The sequence below is a fragment of the Apodemus sylvaticus genome, chromosome 6 (assembly GCF_947179515.1).
Source record: "Apodemus sylvaticus chromosome 6, mApoSyl1.1, whole genome shotgun sequence".
In the NCBI taxonomy this organism is placed as follows: domain Eukaryota; kingdom Metazoa; phylum Chordata; class Mammalia; order Rodentia; family Muridae; genus Apodemus; species Apodemus sylvaticus.
In genome coordinates, this window is record NC_067477.1 from 99,964,578 (window position 1) to 99,977,753 (window position 13,176).

The 13,176-nt window shown below is 41.8% G+C and overlaps 1 protein-coding gene across 1 annotated transcript in view; it reads left to right on the top strand.

Annotated features, from left to right (window-relative positions):
- The window catches only part of Adam17 (ADAM metallopeptidase domain 17), a 48,801-nt gene that overhangs the window by 5,490 nt on the left and 30,135 nt on the right, over positions 1-13,176 (top strand). The window contains exon 2 of the mRNA XM_052186049.1: positions 7,380-7,512. Coding sequence (XP_052042009.1) covers positions 7,380-7,512 — 133 coding nt within the window. The remainder of the gene's footprint in view (positions 1-7,379; positions 7,513-13,176) is intronic.

A 13,176-nucleotide genomic window follows, 5' to 3' on the forward strand; every position in this document is an offset into this window, starting at 1 on the left:
TTGCTGGGACTTGAACTCAGGATCTCTGGAAGTGCAGTCAGTGCTCTTAACCCCTGAGCCATCTCTCCAGCCCCCATTACCCAAAGATCTTAATATTTCATTCTATGTTTATCAACTGATCTCCATTTGCCTCTTGAAGAATCTCATAAATATTTTTCTTGTTTTTTAAAGATTTATTTATTTATTTATTTATTTATTATATATGAGTACACTGTAGCTGTCTCCAAATACCAGAGGAGGGTGTCAGATCTCATTACAGATGGTTGTAAGCCACCATGTAGTTGCTGGGATTTGAACTCAGGACCTTTGGAAGAGCAGTTTGTGCTCTTACCTGCTGAGCCATCTCTCCAGCCCCTGTTTGTTTTTGAGACAGTCTCAAAACCTGGCCATGAAGACCAAACTGGCTTTGAACTCACAGAGCTCTGTCTGCCTCTGTGGTTTGTGTGCTAGAGTTAAAGGCCTGTGCCCCCATAGTTGGCTTCCTAGCCCCATGTATACTCTTGCTGTGATGTTTACAGTACAGTTTAGCTGAGGTGCCTTTTCACTTCTACTGCAGCCTGTGGGATGCCTTCTCTTAGGTGTTACTTCATCCTTTTTACAAAAACATTTTTATTTTCTGTGTGTTTTGCCTGTATATATGTCTGCACCATGTACATGTATCAAAGGATCCTGTAGAACTGGAGTTACATGCAGTCATAAGCAATCATGTGGGTTCTGGGAATCAAACCTAGATCCTCTGGACGAGACACTAGTGCTTCTAAGTACTGAGCCATCTCTTTTAGTCCTGACTTCATCCTCTTGATATAGATGCTACTTTCAGGAAAGGTATCCTTGGCTTGTCAGGCAGGGATGCTAATCCTGCTATGTTCTTCCATAATTGCTTGCTCCTTCCCCAGCAAATGATATATTTTATGATAATTTTGTGTGATTGTTCCTCCTTACTCTACTAAGGATGTATGTGTTTATTTGTTGTTTTAAATCTCTGCCACCGCACGCCTGTAATCCCAGCACTCGGGGAGGCAGAGGCAGGCGGATTTCAGAGTTGGAGGCCAGCCTGGTCTAGAGAGTGAGTTCCAGGACAGCCAGGGCTATACAGAGAAACCCTGTCTCAAAAAACCAAATCCAAAAAATCAAAATCAATCAATCAATCAATCAATCAATCTCTGTCACATTGCTAGTGCCAAGAGGTTCTTAATATAGTTGAATGAGTCCTAGTTTGAAAAGAGCAAAAACAAGTAGAATATGTATTCAGGAAAGTTGAGGCAAAGGTAGGAGGATAGAGAAAATAGAAAAGCAGTAAGGAAGGTAGCGTCCCTGACTAAGAACCACTAGGTAGTGCCAGGCGGGGAACTAAACTTACAGCACTTGGCATAGAAGAACAGGGCAGTGTGGACTTAGAGAACATTCTCCAGCTGTCCTGCCTCTGCCTCCAGAGTGCTGGGAGTAAGGTGTGCGGCTCCATGCCAGGCATGCCAGGCACCAGTTTCCATTTATTTTTTACTGAGAGATTTGGGTAGGAATGCAGCCTGTGTTGCAGAGGTCGTAGGAAAGTGTGTTCTGGAAGTGAGCTGCGGTGAGGCGTGGACGACATGAGGGCACTTGCTAAGAAGGCAGTATTAGGAGCAGCAGGTGGCTCCAGCTTGCTTGCCAAGAGGGAGCTGGTGTTTATTGAGTTGTTTGTGATGGCTCTAGGACATCTAATTTGTAATATCCAATTATTAGAAGAAGATAATTGCAATAGAAACACAGTAGCTGTTTTACATCTATTTTAAATGTACATTTAAAAGGCACATATTATAGACAATATGTGTCTTGCCCTTCTTTTTCCCCAAGCCCCATTTTTATACATTAAGAAACTGGGATATGAATAGCTTTTGAAACTCTCCCTTTGCTCAACTTTGTAGATTAGCATTTCACATGTTCTTAAAAACCTACCCTGATCGGGCTCTCAGATGCTGAGTAGTGTCCTCTGGCCTTTGGGAGTTCTGCAGCTTATGTGTTCTCCAGTTTAACTTACCTGGTTTCTGGTTTTTAAAAGCAATGAAGGCCAAGTAAAAGTGAGCTGGGTGAGCTGGATCTTAAACATATGAGTGTTAGCTGTAAAACGGAACCAGGTGTCTACCGCGCCTTACTATAAATTAAGGTAGAGTGCAACAAGCACCCTACGTTGAGTGTCCCCACTGGCTTGCTTATGGATCAGCTGCTTGGTCTCCAGCAGGAAGCATTATTTTTAGATGTTTGCTTACTTTAGCTTAAGTGGTTTTCTCTTCCTCTTTTTTTGTTTCCTCTAATGTATGGGGCTAGGAGGGCCTTGGAGGGCCAGTGGTTTTCGTTCTCACCAAGGGTGGCCTTCAACTCCAGCCATCTTTCTTGCCTCACCTTTCAGTGACTAAGATTACCGGTAGGAGCTCTGCCGCTGCCAAGCTTGTTTAGTGGTTTTCAGATTTGGATTCACATGAGAATCACCTGGAAGGCAACATAAATTGCTGGGCCCCACACTGAGGATTTCTGTATGTTTGTGTTTCTAACAAGTTCCCAGCTGCTCATACTCCTGGTGTGCGGGGCCACACTGAGGAGCCCTGGTCCATGTTACTGACAATGAAAGAACAATACTGAAGTTAGGTCTCTAAGTCAGTATGTGCGATTAGGATCTTAAATGACACTGAGTTCGTGTCCCAGCCTGCATCAAGGCAGTTACAGCAGAAGGGTTGTATTGGCAGTTCAGCATTAAGAATTCTTGTAGTTTGTGGACTTGATCCTGATTGGTCAAGCTTCCATGCTGAATATTTTGTGGTAAAATACTATAATGAGAGCTAGGTGTGGTGGCCCTCACTTGGGAGGTCGATTCAGGATCAGGAGTTCAAGACCAGCCTGGGGCCTTGTTAGATAATGCCACAAGAAAAAGATGCTGTAGTGAACAAAACATGGCTCCTTTTTGGTCATTTCCTAATCTGTGTGATAACACATGTCATAGCCAAAAGTATCCAGAAGAAGACACAGAGAGCTGTAAGTTTCAGAAGGAAGAAATGTCATGTTTGTTTGAAATGCTAGAAAGTCAAAGACCAAAGAGCTAGGCAGTCCCCGGAGGGCGAGACTCTTCACTTGTGCTCCAGAGCGGCGCTTCTGCAAAGCTGAGTATTTCAGCCTGGAGGGAATTTAAAACACCCGGGGCTGTGTTGTCACACTAGGTTTTAGTTTTCCTTTGGTTCTTTGGCACACTAGTGGCATCAGCGTTTGTGATGGTAGACACATTACTTAGTCTTCTCTGAGCCTGTTTGTCTTCTTTTGGAAGAGAATTTCAGTCTTGGGATGTTCTATGTAGATAGTGTAGTAGAGAAAGCTTGGGAATTGTTGAACAAGTTGGCTGACCCAGGGGCAGGTTTCCAGAGGGTTTCCCATTGGTGCCCCTAAGCTGTATGACAGCAGTATCAAATCACTATGTCCATCTTGTGTTAGAAAAGGGTGATAGCTATCAACTTTGAGTTTTGAATCAGAACCTTGAATGAGTGTTGATTAACTTCATCTGTTAGCAGCATGCCTTCACACTTATGTTCCCCAGGTTTACTCAAGTATTCTGCAGCAGTAAAGAGCTCTCTCCACCACCCTGTAGAAGCTACTCAGTACTTTTATCTTGCTTTACTATCCACAACACTATCCTCTGTTCCTTCTCCATTCCCTCCTTCCTTTTCTTTCCCTTGCCTCCCTCCATTAGGTCTCTTTAGCCCCGCCCTTCCTTTTCTGGAGATAGTCTTACTCTGGGTGTGTGACACCTGGAATTTGCTGTGTAGCCCCCACTCTCCTAACACATGCCTCTGACTTGCCTGATTGTAGGTGTGTGACCCAGGCCTGTGCATATCTGTGTTCAGTTGGGGAAGGGCTTTGTTCCTTCGCTGCTGTGTTTCAGCTCTTGGGCTTCATTTAGTGCCTGGCTCAGAGCTGCAGGCAAATGACTTGATGAACTCACTGATTTGGATATTTAGGTTGATTCATCTTCTAAAATTTTATTTGTTTTAATTTTTTTAAAGATTTATTTATTTCATGTATGTGAGTATACTGTGTCTGTCTTCAGACACACCAGAAGAGGTATCAGATCCCATTACAGATGTTTGTGAGCTACCATGTGGTTGCTGGGAATTAAATTCAGGACCTCTAGAAGAGCAGTTAGTGTAATCGCTGTCATCTCTTTAAATCTTATTTGTTTTAATTTTATGCGTATAATCGCTATACCTGCATGCATGTTTATGTTCCACTTTTGTGTCTAGTGTCCTTGGAGGTCAGAGGAAGGTGCCAGGTCCTAAGGAATTAGAGTTACTATAAAAACAGCAACTACACTTAGCCTCTGAGCTGTCTGTCTCTTCAACCCTAAAAAATATTTTTAAGTCTGGATGTAGTAGCACAGGCAGGCCTGTAATACTAATAGCCTGGAGGTGAGGTAGGATCAGGAGGCTAAAGTCATGAAAGGCTGACCAGCCTGTTCAGGCCCACCCTGAACTGCAGAAGAGTCTGTCTCTATCTCTCATAAAAGGTGGCTCATATTTTTAGTCCCAGCACTTGAAAGGCTGAAGCAGGGGGATTGCTCTACATTGGAGGCTAATTTGGGCAACAGTCAGGCCCTGTTTCTGAAACCCAAGCAAACAAACAAAAATGCCCATAATCCCAGCACTTGGGAGGCTTGAGTTCCAGGGAAAAATAGCTACATAGTATATACTCCTGTGCCCTAAATAGAATTATTCTTAATTTTTGGTTCATATAAAATAGTTGAATGTTTTTGATGTTTCTTTTACAAATGTTTGCCCTTTTTATTGTGTATCAATAAACACTAGTACAGGCAGCTGCTGTTCTGAGGAATTCCAGGTCCATTGAAATGATTTGAATATCCTTTATTGTCAAAAGGAAAGAAAAATATCAACTCACATATTTTAGGTAGCTTATTTTTGTGGTTTTTTTTTTTTTTTTTGGATTTTAGTTTTATCGAGACAGGGTTTCTCTGTGTAGCCCTGGCTGTCCTGGAAATCACTCTGTAGACCAGGCTGGCCTTGAACTCAGAAATCCACCTGCCTCTGCCTCCCAGAGTGCTGGGATTACAGGTGTGCACCACCACCTCCCAGCTGCTATTATTTATTTTTATTTTATGTGTATGAGTGTTCATATGTATGTATGTACATCAGATGTGTGCTTGCTGTCTGTGGAGGCCGGGAGAGGGTGTCAGATCCCTTGAACTGGAGGGACACACTCTTGTGAGTCACCATGTGGGTGCTGGGAACAGAACCTGGGTCCTCTGCAAGAATAGTACGCACTGACTCATCTCTCCAGCCCCCTTTAGACAGTTTTAAAAGAGGCTAGACTCTCCACATTGTCCTCTAGAAAGTATTTTTATCTTAAAAACCTTAAAAAAAAATGAGAAGTTCTTATTTTGGAGGAGGCAGGTCTGTTGGTTGAAGCATGAGGAGGAATGGTGTGTACTTAACAATGGTAGTTTTGAATCTCAGTTGTGCTTTTTCTCAGCTGCGGCCAGTGCATCTTTGCCTTCTCGAGTGGTGATGTGGTCTGGAAGCAGTGGTTGGTTTCCTTCTGAGGAGTCAGTAAGTTCCCTTAGCCTGCACCTACTGGGCAGGTGGATGCCGAAGTGTCTTTTGGGGCAGGAGTGGCAGTGTGCTGCTCCCAGCTCTGGGGTTGGACAATGAGTCTTGCCGACAAGCCTAAACTGGTCTGGAACTCAGGCTTGGGTTTGGGACTTTGTGCAGAAGCTTTGCGTTCCTGGTTTTGGTTTCTAAGAAACCAAAGGCTGTTGATACATGCATTTGTTACTCTTTCTTATTAACTGTCCACTGATACAGGATTGATTTAGCTCAGTTTGACAATGAAAATGTTAGGTCAGCTATTTTTATCGTGGACACTTTAAACATACACACTAGAAATACTTTTTATTTTAAACTCTAAGTGTATATGGTAGTCTTTAGAGACTCCAAATTGTTGGTTTCTAACTTCAGTACATGCTTAGTTCTCTGAATGTTTAATAAGAGTATTCCCTGCCAGGCCGTGGTGGCACACGCCTGTAATCCCAGCACTCTGGGAGGCAGAGGCAGGCGGATTTCTGAGTTCGAGGCCATCCTGGTCTAGGAGTGAGCTCCAGGACAGCCAGGGCTACACAGAGAAACCCTGTCTCGGAAAAAATAAAAAATAAACCAAACAAAAACAAAAAACAAAACAACAACAACAAAAAGAGTGCTCCCACAGCTAGCTTGTTTGCCATGATTCAGAGTGATTCCTACAGTGTAGCTATTTCTGTATTCTTAAGTCTGTTACTCCTTGCCCCTCCCTTCTTCCCGGAGAAACTGGGTCATTTGTTCTGCAGGAATCTAACTTTCTAGGTGTGGCTGATGCTTCCTTCACTAGTTATTTAACTTGGCAGCATCTGAACCTCTTATGTACTAAGACTCTGAACTTTTATCTCCATTAAGTTCAGGTTCAGATTTTTTTTGTAAGAATATGTGATTGTTGTACTGGGCAATTAAGCAGTTGACTATTAAAGTGCTAAAAACCTTTAAAATTATTTGTTTACTTTTTATGTGTATGAATGTTTTGCCTGCATATAAGTATGTAAGTATGTGTGTATGTGTGTGTATGTATAGTGTGTGTGTGTGTCTGTGTCTGTGTGTGCCAGTGGAAATCAGAAGAGGGTGTCAGATTTACTGCAACTGGATTTATGGATGGCTGTGAGCAGCCATCTGGACGCTAGGAACTGAACCTGGGTCCTCTGCTCTGTAAGAGCAAGTGCTCTTAACTGCTGATTGAGCTCCAGCCTCTGACAACCTTTATTAAAGATTTGTTTACTTTTATGCAATGAATGTTTTACCTGTATGTATACCATGTACATGCCTGTGCCCATGGAGGTCGGAGGAGGAGGGCCTTGGATTCCCCTCCTTGCAGCTGCAGTTACAGATGTTTGTGAGCTGCCATGTGAGAGCTGGGATCTGAACCCAGATTCTCTGGAAGAATAGCAAGTGCTCTCCACTGCCTAGCTACCTCTTCAACCTTCATCATTCCACCCCGCCCCGCCCTGTGTGTGTGTGTGTGTGTGTGTGTGTGTGTGTGTGTGTGTGTGAGAGAGAGAGAGAGAGAGAGAGAGAGAGACAGAGACAGAGACAGAGAGACAGAGATAGAGACAGACAGACAGAGGAAGAGAAGGGGGGGAGGAGGCTGTTCATGTGGGTGCCCACAGAGGCCAGAAGACGGATGTGAAGTTCATAGGTATTTTGGAATTGTCTGATGTGGGTACTGGGATTTGAATTCAGGACCTCATGACTGAGCAGCAAATACTCTTAAATGACTGAGCTGTTTATCCAGCCACTAATGCTTTTTTTTTACCTTTATTTCAGAGAAGCTTGATTCTTTGCTCTCAGACTACGATATCCTCTCTTTATCTAATATCCAGCAGCACTCCATAAGGAAAAGGGATCTACAGTCTTCAACACACTTAGAAACACTATTGACTTTTTCAGCTTTGAAAAGGTAATTAGGATTATACATAAAATAATATGGGACAATGTGGGGGTGGGTTTTGTTTTGGCAAAAGCAGTAAAAAAAGGTAATTTACAGATTCTTAAATTACTTCTTAAAGATTTGTACTTGATATAATAGCATGTCATATGTGATTGTAACATCGTGTAATGCCTATTTTAAAATCCATGCTTATAACATTTTTTTATCAATATTTTAAAGGAAATGAATATCCCAAGAGTATTACTGATGGTAACAATGTTGAATGCTTATGATACTTTATACTTTAGAGATTTTTTTTTTTTAGTCATTGTTTTGTATATGAGTGTTTTGCCCGAATGTATGTGTATATACCCCGTTTGTGCTTAGTGTCCTCAAAGGCCAGAAGGGGGCACTGCAGTCCCTGGGACTGGAGTTAGAGGTTTGTGAGCTGTGATGCTGGGAATCCAACCTGGATCCTCTGGAAGAGCAGCCAGCGTTCTTAACTGCTGAGCTATCTCTCGAGTGCCTATTCAAAAATTTAAAAAAATTTTTATTTTCACTATTTATGTTTGTGTCTATGTGAATATATGTGAATTAGTGTGTTAGGAAGAAAGTGTATATGTACCTGAGGAAGCCAGAAGAGTGGTCCATTAGAGCTGGGGTTACAGGATCTTGTGAGCCACTCAATGTGGGTGCTGAATCTGAATCTGAACTGACAGTTAGTCCTCATGACAGTTAAAGAAGCAGTAGGATGGGGCAGAGAAGATGGCTCTGGGGCAGGAGAGATGGCTCTGGTCAGAACGCTGACTGCTCTTGCAGGACATCCAGTTCGGTTCTCAGCAGCCACGTCAGGTGCAAGTATACATACATATGAAAGAATACATAAAATCTTACTTAAATCTTAATCTTGCTTAAATTTTAAAGCAGCAGTAGTAGCCTGGTGGTGGTGGCACACACCTTTAATCCTAGTACTTGGGAGGCAGAGGCAGGCAGTCTTTGTGACCAGCCTGGGTCTACAGAGTTCTAGGACAACCAGGGATACACAGAAAAATACTGTCTTGGGAAAGAAAAGCAGTAGGGGAATATAAATGGGCTATTTTTTTTTTATTCAGTGGATAAGTTTCTTTTTCAAATAAAAGTAAATACAAGTAATGTTGTTAGTGTTTTTTAGGGCAAAACCCCAGATCAAGCAGCCCCAAAAGGCTAGGTTCAGTCCCCTTAGTACTCCAGTTAGACAGTGGTGAGACTCACACATAAGGAAGAAGGGGTGCAGAGACCCTCAAGTTCATCTTCTAGGTTCCAGCATGAGGTTAAGTCTAAGCAGAGAAAAAAACTGGGTCACAGGAAAAAGATACTTAAGATTAAGCAATCCTAGTCAGGTGTGGTTCTCCCGATCATTGTCACAGTTCTTGTTCATTGGGGGTGGGTGGTCCATAGAAGTCCTTATCAGTTGTTACTCTGATTCTTACTGGACGTTGCCCAGGTATAACCTCACCCTTCTGGGTTATTGTTCTCATCTGGGCCGTTGAAGGTAGGCGTCTATCTCGTGATATTTTGTTTTGTTTTCTTGGTAATACAGAGTACTTGTGGGCCCAGATGAAGTGCAAAGATTCACAAGTGCCTGTTTTAGTAATAAATGAATCTGATTTAAAAACCAAATTGTCACAGAGAAACAGGGATATAGTTACTTTGTAGAGTGTTTTTCTAACATACACAAGGTCCCATGTGTTTTATGCCCAGTACCTGCCCTACACCTACAGAAACCAAACCAATCAACAATAACAAAACCTGAAGGAAGTCTGGTTAAGTTTTCATTAACTAAGTCTCCCAGATTTGAGGAGGTTTCTGGTTTGTAAACTTCTAAAAAAATTTATTTTTAGTGCATTAAGATTTTTTTAGCTATTTATTTATTGGTGGTGGGGGCATTTATGCTACAGCTATGCTACAGCACATGGGTAGAGATCAGAGGGCAACTTGTAGGAGTTGGTTCTTAACTTTCAGTGTGTGGGTCCCAGGGATCAAATTGGGGCCATCAGGCTTGGCAGCAGGAACCTTGCCCACTGAGCCATCTCGATGCCCCTTCAGTGCATAGTTTTTGCACAGATTAAAATGCATATACATAGCAGCATTCTCTCACTATGTTAATGAGTTCAGTCAGTAGCAGAATAAATTTTCATCTGATATGAACATATACAGAATTTGTCTTGTTTTACTCCCTAAAAAATAAGTGTTTCAAATTTAACCAGATTTTTTTTCTTTCTTTCTTTCTTTCTTTCTTTCTTTCTTTCTTTCTTTCTTTCTTTCTTTCTTTCTTTCTTTCTTTCTTTCTTTCTTTCTCTCTCTCTCTTTCTCTCTCTCTTCTCTTTCTTTCTTTCTTTCTTTCTTTCTTTCTTTCTTTCTTTCTTTCTTTCTTTCTTTCTTTCTTTCTTTCTTTTCTTTTCTTTTCTTTCTTTCTTTCTTTTTTTTTTTTTTTTTTGGTTTTTTTGAGACAGGGTTTCTCTGTATAGCCCTGGCTGTCCTGGAACTCACTCTGTAGACCAGACTGGCCTCAAACTCAGAAATCTGCCTGCCTCTGCCTCCCAAGTGCTGGGATTAAAGTCGTGTGGCACCACCGCCCTGACTTTTTATTTTTTTGAGACAAGCTCTTGCTGTGTAGCCCTTGCTGGGGCTAGAACTCACTGCATAGACCATACTAGCCTTTAACTTGCAGAAATCTTCTGCCTCTCAGGCACCAGGATTACAAGCATGTGCCTTTGTACCTGGTTCGGTGTGATATTGGGGAGCCCACAGCCTTGTGCCTGCCACAGGCACTCTGCCAGCTGTGCTGTGTCCCCAGCCTCGTGCCTGCAAGTTTTTCACCAGCATGTGGCTTTCATTTTCTCCAAAGGCAAATATCTCAGAGTTAGATTTACATTTCAGATGAAATTGATCATCATTTCATTTGGTTTCTGTAAATCTTGCTTTCACCAGGCTTTTCAACATTTTTTTCTATTTGAGTTTGTTCTTTTAGCTACTGAACTGTAGTATTGCTTAGGACATTAAGAAATTGGTCAGTTGTTGGCATATATATTTTGTGACATATAAGAAGTTTTTTTTGGATTTGGTTTTTTCGAGACAGGGGTTTTCTCTGTGTAGCCCTGGCTGTAACTCACTCTGTAGACCAGGCTGGCCTTGAACTCAGAAATCCGCCTGCCTCTGCCTCCCAGAGTGCTGGGATTACAGGCGTGAGCCACCACCGCCCGGCAGAAGTTTTTAGTGGTATTTTTCTAGTTGCCATATTCATATGTTATTTTTAATAACTTTTAGAGCTTATATGCAGATAGCAAAATAGTGATTACAAATAGTTTAATATTGACTATCTAGCCTTCAACCAACTTCACAACCGAGTGTATTCTTTACCAGGCAGTGGCATAGCTTATCTCCAGTTCTCACCATGCTCTGCGTGATTGTTTCCTGTTTGAAAGCACATGCCAGTGGCTCATAGAAATTAGGTAGAATGCCCACAGTAGAGAGCTGTTTGTCCACAGATAGGACAACCTGAGCTCCAACCCCTGCACCTTCATGGTAGGAGAGACTCCTACCACATGTGCACTGTGGTTGTGTATGCTCACACATATACCACATTAAATAATAAGTGTATTAAATGTTTTTTAGTATGTAGGAGCAAGGGAGGAGGTACAAAACAAGAACTGGAAATTGAGTTTTCTTTTTTAACATAAATTCGATGTGGCTTTTGGAGTCCTTACCTGTGATGGGGCAGATGCTTCTGTGGGCTTGTGCATTTCTATTTCTCTCTTCTGTTTCACAGATGACATTAAGAAAATGTTAATATGAGCTGTGTATTGTGGTGCACTCTTAATCCCAGCACTGAGAGGTAGAGGCAGTAGAGGTAGAGGAGGCTGGGTGAGGTGGGCCATCATGGTCTCCACAGGGAATTCCAGGGGCAGCCAGGGCTATACTCTGGGGTTATAGGCATGCACCACTGCCAGGCTAAAATTTTCATTTTCAAATAGCAGTGGAAGACAGAAGAATTTAAATCAGACTATAGTAGATTTGGATGTGGCCTTTAGAGGCTGAAAGGCGTGGAATGAGCACTGAAGGGATTGCATCATGTAGAAGGAAAGTCGTTTAAAATCTGCCTTCTGAGTTTTGTTTCCTTGTTGATACAGATAAATAAATGCCTATTCTAAAGTAATGAGAAAGCTGCAAAAACGGATGTTTTAGTTGGCATCCCATCTGGAGGTTTTATAAAGCTCAATGTTAAGATCAGAAGATCTTGAAACCATGTTTTACCATGACTTGGAGTTTATTTTTACCATATAACAGATTTGTTTTTTATAAAAGTTTGTGTGTTTATGTGTATGGATGTGGATGTATGCATGGTACTACAGATATGTGGAGCTCAAAGGACAATCTGAGGCATCAGCCCTCACCAGCCACTTTTTAAAAACAAATTGGCTCTCACATTGGCATGACAAGTGCTCTATCACTGAGCCAGTCTCCCCAGTCCCGACAGCAGATTCCTAATGTAGGAACCCAGAATGCAGTTCCTGGGACTTTCCTAGGAAGAACATTAGAGACACTATTATAGCTCATGGGGATCTTTAATACTGAATAGGGCATTTGTAATAGGGGTGCTTTCTTTTCAAAGTTCCATTATAACCAAAGTGGAAAGAACATTAACGTTAATGCCTAGTGTAGGAGGACCCGATTGTGGATAGCAGAGGAAATGAGCCAAGCGTTTATGAAGGGATGTATTGTGTCTCTCTCTAACCATCAAAAAATACCTAAGCAAAACTAAAATTACCTTGTATGCTCCTAAAAGTTAAAATATTTGTTGTTCTGGAGACAGTCCCAGTCTGGATTTCTTCCTGGCAGTTTAAAGATTTATGCAGACCCACAGGGAAGTAACATTTCATATTTTCAACACCATAGCTGACAAAATTTGTTCCTATGGCTGAGATGAATAACATAGCTTGCTTTGCCTTTGGTATTAGTGGGCACATTGAAAGGTCTCTGTGAATATTGACAAAGTCTGGCTCACCACCCCTAGTTTTTTATTAGAATGAACATGCTTTAAAGTAGTAAGCCATATAAAGAACTGGAGTGCATATATTTTAATATCTGCATTTAGAAGATCTGTATCTATTCTCCCCCCACCCCAGTAGTAATTATGCCTTACTTTTGTTTAAGACAGGGTTTCTCTGTGTAGCCCTGCCTGTCCTGGAACTCACTCTGTAGACCAGGCTGGCCTCGAACTCAGAAATCCACCTGCCTCTGCCTCCCAAGTGCTGGGATTTAAGGCATGCGGCTCATTACTGGTTTTCAAGGTAGATTTTATTGAGTGAAAAAAACCATGGGCACTTTAAAATAAATACAGCAGCAGCATTTTAGTAATTGTACACAATAGTAAGAGTTCCTCCATAGGACACCAGGTTGATTGCTAGAAATTGTGGACTATAAATGGGACTATAAATTCCTGGGTTTTGAACACTCAAGTCCATTAGTTTACTAGCTGTGTAACCAGAGTGTAACTTCTGAGCCTCCACTTTTACTTTTATGAAGTAGAGATAATGCGCAGATTATCTTAAGAACAGGTAGATATAATTAATGGTATGTAACATAATCTTTAATAGTGAATTTCTAGATAGCAGGGCACCCAACTTCAGCCTTCAACTGTCCACCCACATGTGT